A 12,504-nucleotide genomic window follows, 5' to 3' on the forward strand; every position below is an offset into this window, starting at 1 on the left:
GGCACCGCGTGTTTGTCCAATGAGACCCCGCGGGCGGAGCCTGAGGTTGAAGAGCGGAAGTTAGGGAGAAGGTGAGAGACAGAGTGAGCGGGGGCCATAGAAACTGGTCAGATACCTCCGGGGCCATAGAAACCGGTCAAATACCCTCGGGGGTCTAAGGCCTGTGGTGTCCCCCAGTCTGAGGGCACTTTTGCTGCATGGAGTCTGTTTAATTCCCTTTCTGCCCCTGGATTAATGGAGGCTGGGGCCTTTGCTGCTGCAGTGACCTCAGCTGCCTGCTGTAGTCGATCAGCTGTGCCTTCAGGGAGCAGATACACACACACACTCTCTCTCTGACTGTTCCTTCTCTTCTGAAGGAAATAATATCTGCTGGGGCTGTAATAGCCGGCTCTGAAAGCACCAAATATTAATTAGCAAGCCAGGGATGCTGTCCAACTGTGGGGGCATCACCATTTACCTTGATCCTCTCAGTGTCTGTCCCACTGAGGAACTGGGTAGTAACTTCACATGTGAAAACTCAATTACTTTCTCAGTAATGGGACAGTGGGAGCTGCTTGATGGTGAATTTGGAGAATGTTGTGCCAGTTCATTTACTTACTTACTTTTCCTCCCTTGCAGTTTCTGAGCTCACATGGAGGAGGTGGCCCGGGGTTCTGAGGGGGCAGCCGGAGATGCAGTAACTCCAGGGAGTAAGCGTGATGTCACTCACGCCTCAGGGAAGCTCCCAGTCCGCACAAAAGCCTCTCTCCTTGACAGTGGGGAGGATGTTGAGATGAGCAATGATGACACAGATGAAGAGGACACAAGTGAGCTCCCTTCTTTGGAAGTCTTGGGACTTCCTGAGGTCCAGGATGCAGATGAGGAAAACCCGGAGTCCAGCATCAGGAAGATGAACGAAGAGGCTGGAAGCAGGGCAGCGAATCAGGACAGTTCACAGGAAACTGATGATGAGTGGCTTCAGGTCCTGGGTATGGTTCAGCTGTCTCACACACTACCTGTCACATTCTTTCCACATGTTAGTTGTTTATTAAATATTGAAAGAGCGTCGGAGGGTCAGCGCTGAGGGACCGTCGGAGGGTCAGCGCTGAGGGAGCGCCGCACTGTCGGAGGGTCAGCGCTGAGGGAGCGCCGTAGTGGCTGGTCATGCCACTAGTCGACTTTAGATCCTTCTGTCTTGCTGTCTGCCTAGGGAAGGACATCTGTTGTCCTTCCCTAGTCGAACCTATGTGTGACTCCAAACCCACAGTGTTGTTGTAGGCTCTTAATTATCCTCTGGGCAATTGGAGCTGGAAAATAAATGCTGGCCTGACCAGCAAAACCCACAAACATATAACTTGGGATGGCATCATCACTGAATCCTCCTCTTATCCAATTCTCAGGGCTTAATTTCCTTGCTCACTCCTGCAGGGAACGGGCTGCTGAAGAAGAAAGTTCTAGTAGCTGGCCAGAGTCAGGAGCCGAGGCCACAGAAAGGTCAGAATGTAACAGTGAGGCTGAAGATGACGTTGGAGGATGGGACAGAGGTGGAGGAAGATCCCAATCTTTGTTTCACCGTGGGGGACGGTGATGTTATCCAGGTTGGTTTTGGGCGGGTTTCTTGTTCCTTTCCAATAGAAACAAACCACTGCAAATGGTGGAAATCTGAAATTCAAACAGAAAGTGCTGGATGTGGCTCTTCTGAACTTGCAAAAAACATTCATACTTGACTTAACATTCACCTCGCCCCCTCTCGCCACCTACTCCATCCTCCTCCTCCACCCTCACAGATACTGCTGGAGCTGCTGAGTTCCTGCAGCACTTTCTGTTTAGATTTCTGGTTCCTTTGTCTTTACAGAGGCAGGTGCCGTGAGAGTAATGTTTCAGGGTCTCGTTCTCTCTTTTTATCCAGGCATTAGATCTCTGCGTTCAGCTGATGGACCAGAATGAAGTTGCATTGATTGTCTCTGATGCAAAGTACGCTTACGGCAGTCTGGGCAGGTGGGTGCAGAGACCTCCTTGTAATTCCTGAGCATCTGGATCAGCAAACCCCAATCCTTACTGCAGACATTATCAAGCTGTTTCTCTGTATCAATCCCTCAGCACATGGGTCCATGTTTCATTAAGACTCCTCAGACACGGACAGTACAAGCTTAAAACAGTTCAGAGGGTTAGCTAAACTAATTCCTGGGATGAAGGGATTGTTTTGTGAGGAAGGTGTGAACAGGTTGGACTGGTGTTCATTGGAGTTTAAAAGGATGAGAGGTAACTGTACTCTTTTAAACTGAAAGTGAAGTCCTTTTAACTCTGTCCCCATCAAACACTCCTAGGGCAGGGACAGCACGGTTTAGATTCAGAGTAAAGCTCCTTGTAAAATGCTGAGTTGCTCTATCATTTCTCTCTCGGATTTCTGTCCATCTTTGGCTGACTGGTGTTGGATTTTTTCCATGAGTTTTTTGTGATGGACCTCCTGGATTTTGGAGTCTTGCAGTTAGCAGAATTTCAGCCTGTTGTTTTGAGCAGGATTGTACTGAGGTCCAGTGGGAACCTTTATCAATGCTGTGTCCCTGTGGCATCATCTGTTTTTTAAAGTAAATATTCTGTGCAGCATAAGGTATGTGGAACTGGTTGGTATAGTAAGAGTTGTCATTAATGCTGTCTCTCATCTCTCAGCTCTGAGCCCAGTGTGCCCTCAAATGCCACTGTCCATTTGGAGGTTCAGCTTCTCTCTGTGGGTGACAGCCCGGACCTGGAACTGTTGTCGGGGAAGGAGAGACTGCTGCTGGCTAATAAGAAACGAGAGCGAGGAAATACGTATTTCTTGCGAAATGAATATGTCTCTGCAATCAGCTCCTACGACATTGCTCTCAATATCATCAACTCCAGCTCCAAAGGTAAATTGAGCACTGCACCGCTACAGGAGTTGTTTGAATGGAACTAAAATGAAAGATGTAACTAATGTGAGGATAGGGGGGTGCAGGATGATGCCATTCAGTCTCGGTAGCTTGTTCAACCATTCATTCAGCTTCTTCCTGGCTCCCTGTACCTCGATATTCCTGTCCAGTCACAGTCTGTCAGTGTATGATATAAAGTGATGAATTGACCTGGTCCTTTGTTGCAGCCCCTCTCCTAAAAGGCCTAGCTTGGATTGTAAGGCCCATTGCCTGTCCTGCCCCTGTCCCTGGAGAGGCATCTCTCGCTCTCGCTCTCGCTCTCTGTCTATCAACTGATCAGTTCTTTTCAAAATCCTAAAATCCTCTCTTTAATCACTTACATAGTTTAAATGTTCCAAGGAATTTGATTTTAGTTCATGCCTTGGCACGTAGCATTCTAGTAAATCTGGCCCATCTAGTTCTGAAGTGTAGATATTTTTAACCAGCTTGCCCAGATGTTTTGACTTGTATCAGGAGCAGGTGGGATTTGAATCTGGATCTTTTAACCCTGAATTCAGAACAGTACCACTGTGCCTGGAGTGTACACAGTTATTCCAGACGTGGTCTCATTTCGAGAGCTGCAGCTTCTTCCTCCCTCTCTATTCTGGGCCACCAGTTATCAAGGCACACATTCCATTAACCTTTGGGTATTTCTTGTATCTGACTTACTTCACTTTAATGATTGGTTTATAGGGCTTCCTGAATCTTGTACTAAAATTCAACATACAAGTAAGAAACAAAAGTAGGCCATTCAGCCCTTTGAGTCTGCTGTGCCATTCAATAAAATCGTGGCTGATCTGATTTTAATCTCAACTCTACATTCCTACATATCCCTGAAAATCTTTCACCCCCTTTGAAATCAAGAAGCTATCCACCCCTGCCTTAAAAATATTTAAAGATTCTGCATCCATTGCCTCTTGAGGAAAGGATTTCCAAAGATTTTAAATCCTCTGAGGGAAAATGTTTCCTCATCTCTGTCTTAAATAGGCAGCCCCTTATTTTTAAACTATGACCCCTAGTTCTATATTCTCCCACAAGACGAAGCAGCATTTCCACATCCACCCAGTCAAATCCCTTCAGGATCTTGTATGTTTCAATTAAATCACCTCTGACTATTCAAAACTCTAGAGGATGCAGGCCCAGCCTGTCGCCTTTTCCTCATCAGGCAATCCGCTCATTCCAGGTATTAGTCTCAACTTTCTCTGAATTGCTTCCAATTCATTAATACCTTTCTGTAAGTAACTGTATTCCAGATCTCCAGCGATTCTAACCTTTTACCGTTTAGGTAATGCTGGGGTGTTTTCACTTTTTGCTCCAAAACGTGTGATTTGATGCTTACCTGCATTGAAATTCTCCTGTCTCGGTTTTCCACACTCGTTTACTCCATCAGTGGATGGTTTTATAATCTTAAATCAATAGCTGATTACTATCTTGTAATCTCTGTCATTGGCAAACCTAGATATATAAATCATTAAGAGTTGAATTCACAATATTGATCCTTCTGGGATGTTGCCAGTCACATCCTTGGACCCTGTGAGCAGTCAGTGCATGCTATCATTCCATATGACATACAGATTTTCACATGTGTGAAAGGCAGCAATACTCGAGCAGCTTGTTCCCAGCTCTCATTTGGCTGGCTTTTTCCATTTGTCTCAACATTGTTTCCCCTGCTGTTACCAGGGGCACTAACTCTGTCTTGCTCCCTCTCACTCACTCCCTTACACATCTTCCTTGCATCTTCTCTCAGTCATTCACTCACTCTCTTTGTTTGAAACTTGATATTAACTTTGCAGTTGACTTTCTGGAGGGGGAGGAGAAGGAGCTGATGAATGTGAAGGTGAAATGTTTGAATAATCTGGCAGCTGCTCAGTTAAAGCTCGAACACTTTGAGGCAGCTCTGAAATCCTCAAATGCAGCCCTCCAGCACCAACCGAACAACGTCAAGGCCCTCTTCAGGAAAGGAAAGGTAGGCCCAGTCTCTCTCAAAATCCAATCTTGATATGATAACACTTCTTTGATATCTCTGAATTGTACTCACGGTGCGTGCACAACAGAACAGTCATAGAGTCATATAGCATGGAAACAGACCCTTCGGTCCAATCAATCCAAGCCAACCATAATCCCAAACTAAACTAGTACGATTTGTCTGTGTTTGGCCTATATCCCTCAAAACATTTCCTATTTATGTCCTTATCTAAATGTCTTTTAAACGTTGTAACTGTACCTGCATTCACCATTTTCTCTGGAAGTTCATTCCACACACGAAATACTCTGCGTAGAAAAAAAACGTTGCTCCTCATGTCCTTTTTAAATCTTTCTCCTCTCACCTTAAAAATATGCCCCCTAGTTTTGAACTCTCCCTTTCTAGGGAAAAGACCCCTGTCATTCATCTTATCCATGCCCCTTGTGATTTTTTTATAAACCTGAATAAGGTCACCCCTCAACCTGCTGTGTTCCAGTAGAAAATATCTCAGTCTTTCCAGTCTATTTTTATATCTCAAACCCTCCATTCCCAGCAACATCCTGGTAAATCTCTTCTGAACCCTCTCCAACTTAATAATATCCTTCCTGTAACAAGGAGATCAAAGTCCTCACCAATGTCCTGTACAACCCCATCATAATATTCCAATTCCTATATTCAAAGATCTGAGCAATGAAGGTAAACGTGCTAAATACCTTATTAACCACCATATCTAATATGTGATACAAACTTCAAAGAATTATGTACCTGAACCTAGTGTCTCTGTTCTACAACACAACCCAAGGCCCTACTTTTAATTGTATAAGTCTTGCCTTTGTTTGTTTTACCAATATGTAATATTTCACGTTTATCCAAATGAAACTCCATCTGCCACTCTTCAGCCCATTGAATCAGTTGGTCAAGATCTCTGTTTACTTGGGTAACTGATCTTTCTGGAACACCACTAATCACAGGCCTCCAGTCCGAAAAACAATGCTCCACTGTCACTCTCTGTCTCCTGCTGTTAAACCAGTTTTGTATCCAATTGGCAAGCTCACCCCGAATCCTGTGTGATCTAACTTTACTAATTAGCCTATCATGAAGAACCTTGTCAAAGGCTTTAGTAAAGTCTATCGCTCTGCCCTCATCAATCTTCTCGGTTACTTTCTCAAAAAAACTAATTAAGTTTGTGAGATATGATTTTCCTGTCAAAACCATGCTGACTGCCCCTAATTGTTCCTTGCCTCTCCGTCCTTTTGCTAAATTTTAAAATCCTCCTGATCTTCAGGCTTACGCTTTTTTGCTGGACTTTGTGCATTGAAGTAAATTATTTTTGTTGTAAGCAATGTATTTGTTCTTCAAATGTTAGCCATTGCCTGTCTTTTGTGATGTTGTTTAACATAGGTTCCAATCTACTGTAGCCAGTTTGCCCCGATACCTTAGTATTTTCCTTCTTTAGATTTGAGACCCTAGTTCCTAAATGAACACCACTTTCAAATTTAATGTAAAATTTCTATCATAATTTGGTCACTCTGAACAAGAAAGAAACCTTTTTGCTGTTATGTTGAGTAAGCACAAGCTTTGTTTATCTTGCATGATTGGAACCAAGGATTGTATTTTACTTTCAGCTCAGTCTATGTTAAGAAGGCACATTGCACCACTAGATAGTTATGTGTTAAAGAATCGCTCATCCAGGAAAGGCATCACAGTTCTGTCTTACAGTCCACATCTGGTGTTGGTGTTTGCATGTAGTCTCCTAAGAACAGTTGGTTTATTTGGCAGAATGGCGAGAGGCTGTACTCCTGACACCCTTTCACCAGCTAGTGTTCTGTTCCTAGGTCCTGGCCCTGCAGGGTGAATACACAGAGGCCATTCCTGTCCTCAGGAAAGCTGCACAGCTTGAACCATCAAATAAGGTGAGCAGGTGCTTTTGCCCAGGGTGTTGACAGCTGTGGTCGCTGTCGTTTTTTGTCACAGAGAGGCAGCATGGGCTTTTAGGCAGATATGGCAAAGGTTGTTTCTTCTGTGAAGAACTGTCTTATCTTCCCAGTATTGGTTCTATTTGTGTGTGAGTGGTATGTAACTCTGTGTGGACGTATGTAGAACATACCTTGAACTACATCTATCCCCATGTGATAGAGTCAGAGAGTTGTCCATCACGGAAACAGACCCTTCAGTCCAACACGTCCATGCCTACCAGATATCCTAAATTCATGTCCCATTTCCCAGTATTTAGCCCATATTCCTCCAAACCCTTCCTATTTCATATACCCATCCAGATGCCTTTTAAATGTTATAATTGTACCAGCCTCCACCACTTCCACTGGCAGCTCATTCCATACACGCACCACCCTCTGTGTAGAAAAAGTTGCCTCTTAGATCCCTTTTCTATCTTTTCCCTCTCACCTTAAACCTATGCTGTTTAGTTTTGGACTCTCCTACCCTGGGAAAAAGACCTTGGCTATTCACCCTATTCATGCCCCTCATGATTTTATAAATTTCTACAACGTCACCCCTCAGCCTCTGACCCTCCAGGTCAACCTATTCAGCCTCTCCCTATAGCTCAAAAACTCCAACCCTGACAATATCCTTGTAAATCTTTTCTGAACCCTTTCAAGTTTCGCAACATACTTTCTACAGCAGGGAGACCAGAACTGAATGCAGTATTTCAAAAGTGGCCTAACCAATGTCCTGTAAAGCTGTAACATGACCTCCCAACTCTTGTACTCAATGCACTGACCAATAAAGGCAAGCGTATTAAATACCTTCTTCACTATCCTGTCTACCTGTGATCCACATTCAAGGAACTATGAACCTGTCCCCCTAAGGTCTCTTTGTTCAGCAACACTCCCCAGGACCTTACCATGAAGTGTACAAGTCCTGCTCTGATTTGCCTTTCTAAAATGCAGCACCTCCCATTTATCTAAATTAAACTCTATGTGCCACTGTTGAATAAATATTGATTATGTATTTAATCTCCTGGGCCTATTTCAGCCTCTTTAATTCTTTCTTTCTTTCTTTCAACACTACCCATTTGGTGAATTGTTGTCTAGCTTGCCCTGCAGTTTGCAGCATCTAACACTTGTCTGTGTTGAGAAGGGAAGGACTTGTTTTTATGGAGATTCTTGAGAGTGTCATTGCACCAGTCGTGTATTTCTGAGGTTCAGTCCCGTTTGAAATGTAGAAGATGCAGGAGTACGCCGAACACGCTGGCATGATTCGGGCCTGCCTTTGCAATGTTACCAGAAAACACTGTCACTTTTCACATTTACATTGACAGCAACCAGCTGTCTTTCACCATCACCATCACCTCTCACAAACCCTCTACTCTTTCCAAACTATCTAATTGCTGATCACATCCAATATGGGGTAAGGAAAATTTTCCACCAATTAAATATTGGAAAGACCATGAGATGAAGGAGCAGAAGTAGGCCATTCAGGCCATTCAGCCCATCCAACCTGCCCTACATTCAATGAGATCATGGCTGATCTGATTATCCTCCACTCTACTTGATTCACTGACTGATTTTAAAAATCAGTCTCAGCCTTAAATATACTTAATGACACAGCCTTGACAGCCCTCTGCGGTAAAGAATTCCCCAGATTCACTACTCTCTGAGACAAAAAAAATCTTCCTTGTCTCTGTCAAAAGAATGACTCCTTATTCTGGGATTATGCCCTCTGGTCCTAGACTCTCCTACAATGAGAAACAATCTTTCCACACACAACCTGTAAAATCCCCTGTACTCAGTTTTCTTTAAAATAAAAGCCAACATTCCATTTGCTGTCCGTATTACCCACTAAACTTGAATGTTAACGTTTTGTGATTTGTGTATGAAGACTCCCGAATCCCTCTGTGCTGCAGCTTTCTGCAGTCTTTCTCCATTTAAATAATATTCAGCTCCTTTATTCTTCCCACAAAAGTGTATAGCCTTAGAATTTCCCACATTATATTCTGTCTGACAAGTTATTGCCTGCTCACTTAACCTGTCGTTTTCCCTCTGCAGACTCTTTTTCATTCTCACCACTTCTGATCTGTTTTTGTGTTATCCGACCTGGAGATAATTCTCTTCATCTCTGTCCTAAAACAGAGACCCTCGATTTTAAAGCAGTGCCCCCTGATTCTGGAGTGACCCACAAGACAAAATATCCTCTCTACATCCACCTTGTCAAGATCATTCAGGATCTTGTACTCTTCGATCAGGTCACCCTCACGCTTCCAAACTCCAGTGGAAACAAGCCCAGTCTGTCCAATCTTTCCTCATAAAACAACCCACTCATTCCAGGTATCAGTCGAGTAAACCTTCTCTGAACCATCCCAATTTTTAAAATTCCCGTTCTTGTTATCGAATCCCATCTAGGCTCTGTTCCCTCCCTATCTCTGTCACATTCTCCAGCCCCTAAGTAACTCTGAAATCTCTCTACTCGTCTAATTCTGACCTCCTGAACATCTCTAATTTTCATCTCTCCTCCATCAGTAGCTGTGCCTTCACCTGCTTGAGTGCAAGCCTCTGGAATTTCTTCTTGGCTCCTCTCTTGGTTTTAAAGAACATCTTAAAACAGATGTTTTTGACCTGTTATTTCCTTTTGTGACTCTGTTTCAGTTTCCAACAGGTAACCCTGCAAGGGGCCTTGGAATGTTTGATTCCTTTAAAGGTGCTTTATAAATACAAGTTGGTATATTGTGTTGTAATGTCCAAGCTGCCTCTTCCTAAATTTGACTGAGTTTTGGAATTCAGATTGTTATGCAGATTAGAAACTAATGGGGTTTTCTTGTAGTCAGGATTGCTCAGATTTTAAAAAAACCCTTTGTGTATTCTAGGTGACCCTGCACCAATACGTCATTGATTTAAACTCCAGGTCTCTCACAGGAAACATTAAATTTCTATTGGAAATCTGCATTTGGGCGATCTCTCAGTCCTCTTGGATTGTCAGTTCCTTGTGAAGTCCATGATCTGGGTAGACAGGATACACCTTTTCTGAAAACACTAATTGTTGTTGCTGAGCGTTTTGGTTTGGCTTTTTTGTGGTCTCTAACAGTTGCTGTTGCTGCTGATCTGCAGGCGATTCAGGCTGAACTGTCCCAGGTCATGAGGAAGCAGTCAGAGCAGCGGATCACCGAGCAGGCCATGTATCGCAAGATGCTCGGAGACATTGCAGTGCCTCCTCGCTGCCAACCATCCCGATCATCCTGGGTATGTGAATTCAAAAATTGTTTCTACTTCCCCTTCACACTTGGCCCAGGTTGAATCTCCATGGAAACAGCTTGTTAAATAGGGGGTGCTCACTTCTGATTGGGACAGTCTTAAAAATATTGGTCAATGAAGTATTCATTCGAAAATTCACTAGATTCTGGCAATGTTCCCTCAGACTGGCAAGAAGCAAATATATTTATTAAAGAAGTGAGAGAGGCAGCAAACAGGAAACTCTAGGCTAGTCAGCTTGACATCTGTTGTGGGGAACACACTTGGACAAACCCAATGTAATTGGGAGGATTGTCAGCATGGTCTTGTCAAAGGGAAATATGTTTAACCAATTTATTGGAGTCTTTTGAAGAAGTAACATGGTTAAATGGGAACCTGTAGTTGTACTGTACTTGGATTTCCAGAATGCATTTGACATGGTACAACATTAATGGTAATCGTGCACATTAGGAAATGATGGTGTAGGGAGTAGCACATTAGTGTGGTTAGAAGATTGGCTGGCTGCCAGAAAACAGTGAGGATGTATGAATAAGGCTGGTGGGATACGATCAATGTCACAGCAGTGATGTAGGGGTTTGTACTGGGGCCTCCACTATTCACAATTTACATTAATACCTTCGATGAGGGGAGCAAAGGCTTTGATGCTAAATTTGCAGATTGCATCAATGTAGGTGGGAAAGGATGTTATGAAAAGGGTGTAAGGAAGTTGTGGACAGATATAGATATAGTGAGTGAGCAAAAGCTTAGCAAATGGTGTACAATGTGAGAAAATGTGACATTGTTCACTTTGGCAGGAAGAATAAAAAAAGCAGAGTATTACTTACATGAAGAACAACTGCAGAATTCTGAGGTTTCGAGAGATCTGTGTTCTGATCCATGAGTCACAAAATGTTAGTATACAGGTACAGCAACTAATTAAGAAGGCTAATAGAACGCTATTCTGCATTACAAGAGGAATTAAAAGTGAAAGAAAGCATACTTTAGTTATATGGTGCATTGCTGAGACCACATTTGAAATATTATGTATGGTTTTAGACTCCTTTGAGGTAATACACAAATACATTGGAGGTGGTCCAGAGGAGGTTTACTGAATTGATACCTGGACTGAGTGGGTTGTTTGAGGAAAGGTTAGGCAGACTGGGCTTGTTTCCACTGAAGCTTAGAGAGAGGGGTGACCTGAATGATCTTGGCAAGGTGGATGGGAAAGGGTGTTTCCTCTTGTGGGTCAGTCCAGAACTGTGTAACTGGCCACTGTTTAAAAATTAGGGGTCACTCCTTTAGGACAGAGCTGAGGAAAATATTTTTCTAAGATTGTGCACCTTTGGCATTCTCCGCATTGGATGATAGGTGAATATTTTAAAAGAAGTATAAATTCTTACTGGGAAGGGAAATTGAGTGTTATAAAGTATGTAGATGGAATGTGGAATTCAAACCACAAAGCGATCAGCCATGATCTTATTGAATGGCCGAGCCGGTTGGAGGGACTGAGTGGCCTACTCCTGCTACTAATCCGAACTTTCAGATATCCTGCTTGTTGCTGCTGCATGCCAGCTTTCAGTGACTCATGAACAAGGATACCCAGGTCCCTTTGGACACCTGCACCTCCCACACTCCTCATTTCAATAACACTTTGTCTTTCTGTGTTAGGTTTCCACTAAAGTTGACAGTTTCTCATTATATTCAGTACGTTCTTTCCTATTCACTTTGCCTGACAAATCCTTACACTGCCACCAGTTTTGTCATTAACACATTTGGAAATGTTGCAGTTAGTCCCCACATCTATTTATTTTCTAATTAACTGGTTCAGAGATGTTATTACATACCTCTGAGCAGGTGGAACCTGAACCAAGTCCTCTTGGCTCAGAGGTAGGGAAACTACCACTGCATCACAAAGCTCGAGTTGCGTCACTTATTTTTTTTTTAAAAAAAATTACTTTGTAATCAGCCTGTTCAGAGATGTTATTTATATAGATTAGTAATAGCTATGGCTGATGCATTGATTCTTCCCTCACTAGTAAAGCTTGCCATTCCGAGTAAAACCTGGTGACTGCTGTTTTCTGCCTAAATCAATTCTCAATCTGTACCTATCCATGTTAACTGTCTGCACCCCACCCCCCACCACTCCCTTCCCACACACTTCATTTTGTTTACCAAACACCTGTGTGGTATTTCTCGAAAGCTTCTAGAAATTTAAATACACCACATTCACTGGTTCTCCTTTATCAACACTGTAAGTAGCATCCTCAAACTCGCAAGACACCCAGGTTTGATTTCCCCCCCACTTGGGCAACTGTCTACGTGGAGTTTGCGTGTTCTCCCTGTGTCTGCGTGGGTTTCCTCCAGCAAGTCCAGTTTCCTCACAGTCCAAGGATGTGCAGGTTAGATGGATTAGCCACGGAAATAAGACACGGGGGCCGAGCGGGGGGGGGGG

The 12,504-nt window shown here is 43.3% G+C and overlaps 1 protein-coding gene across 2 annotated transcripts in view; it reads left to right on the forward strand.

Annotated features, from left to right (window-relative positions):
• The window catches only part of fkbp8 (FKBP prolyl isomerase 8), a 13,632-nt gene continuing 1,128 nt past the window's right edge, over window positions 1-12,504 (forward strand). Inside the window, exons 1-8 of one of the 2 annotated variants that reach the window (XM_020535576.2) lie at window positions 1-71; window positions 619-968; window positions 1,408-1,577; window positions 1,889-1,977; window positions 2,650-2,870; window positions 4,703-4,875; window positions 6,708-6,785; window positions 9,933-10,064. In XM_020535576.2, coding sequence (XP_020391165.1) covers window positions 632-968; window positions 1,408-1,577; window positions 1,889-1,977; window positions 2,650-2,870; window positions 4,703-4,875; window positions 6,708-6,785; window positions 9,933-10,064 — 1,200 coding nt within the window. In that variant the 5' untranslated portion in view covers window positions 1-71; window positions 619-631. The other variant, XM_048614074.1, reaches the window with a different exon arrangement.

This window comes from Rhincodon typus, chromosome 29 (genome assembly GCF_021869965.1).
Source record: "Rhincodon typus isolate 14 chromosome 29, sRhiTyp1.1, whole genome shotgun sequence".
NCBI lineage: Eukaryota > Metazoa > Chordata > Chondrichthyes > Orectolobiformes > Rhincodontidae > Rhincodon > Rhincodon typus.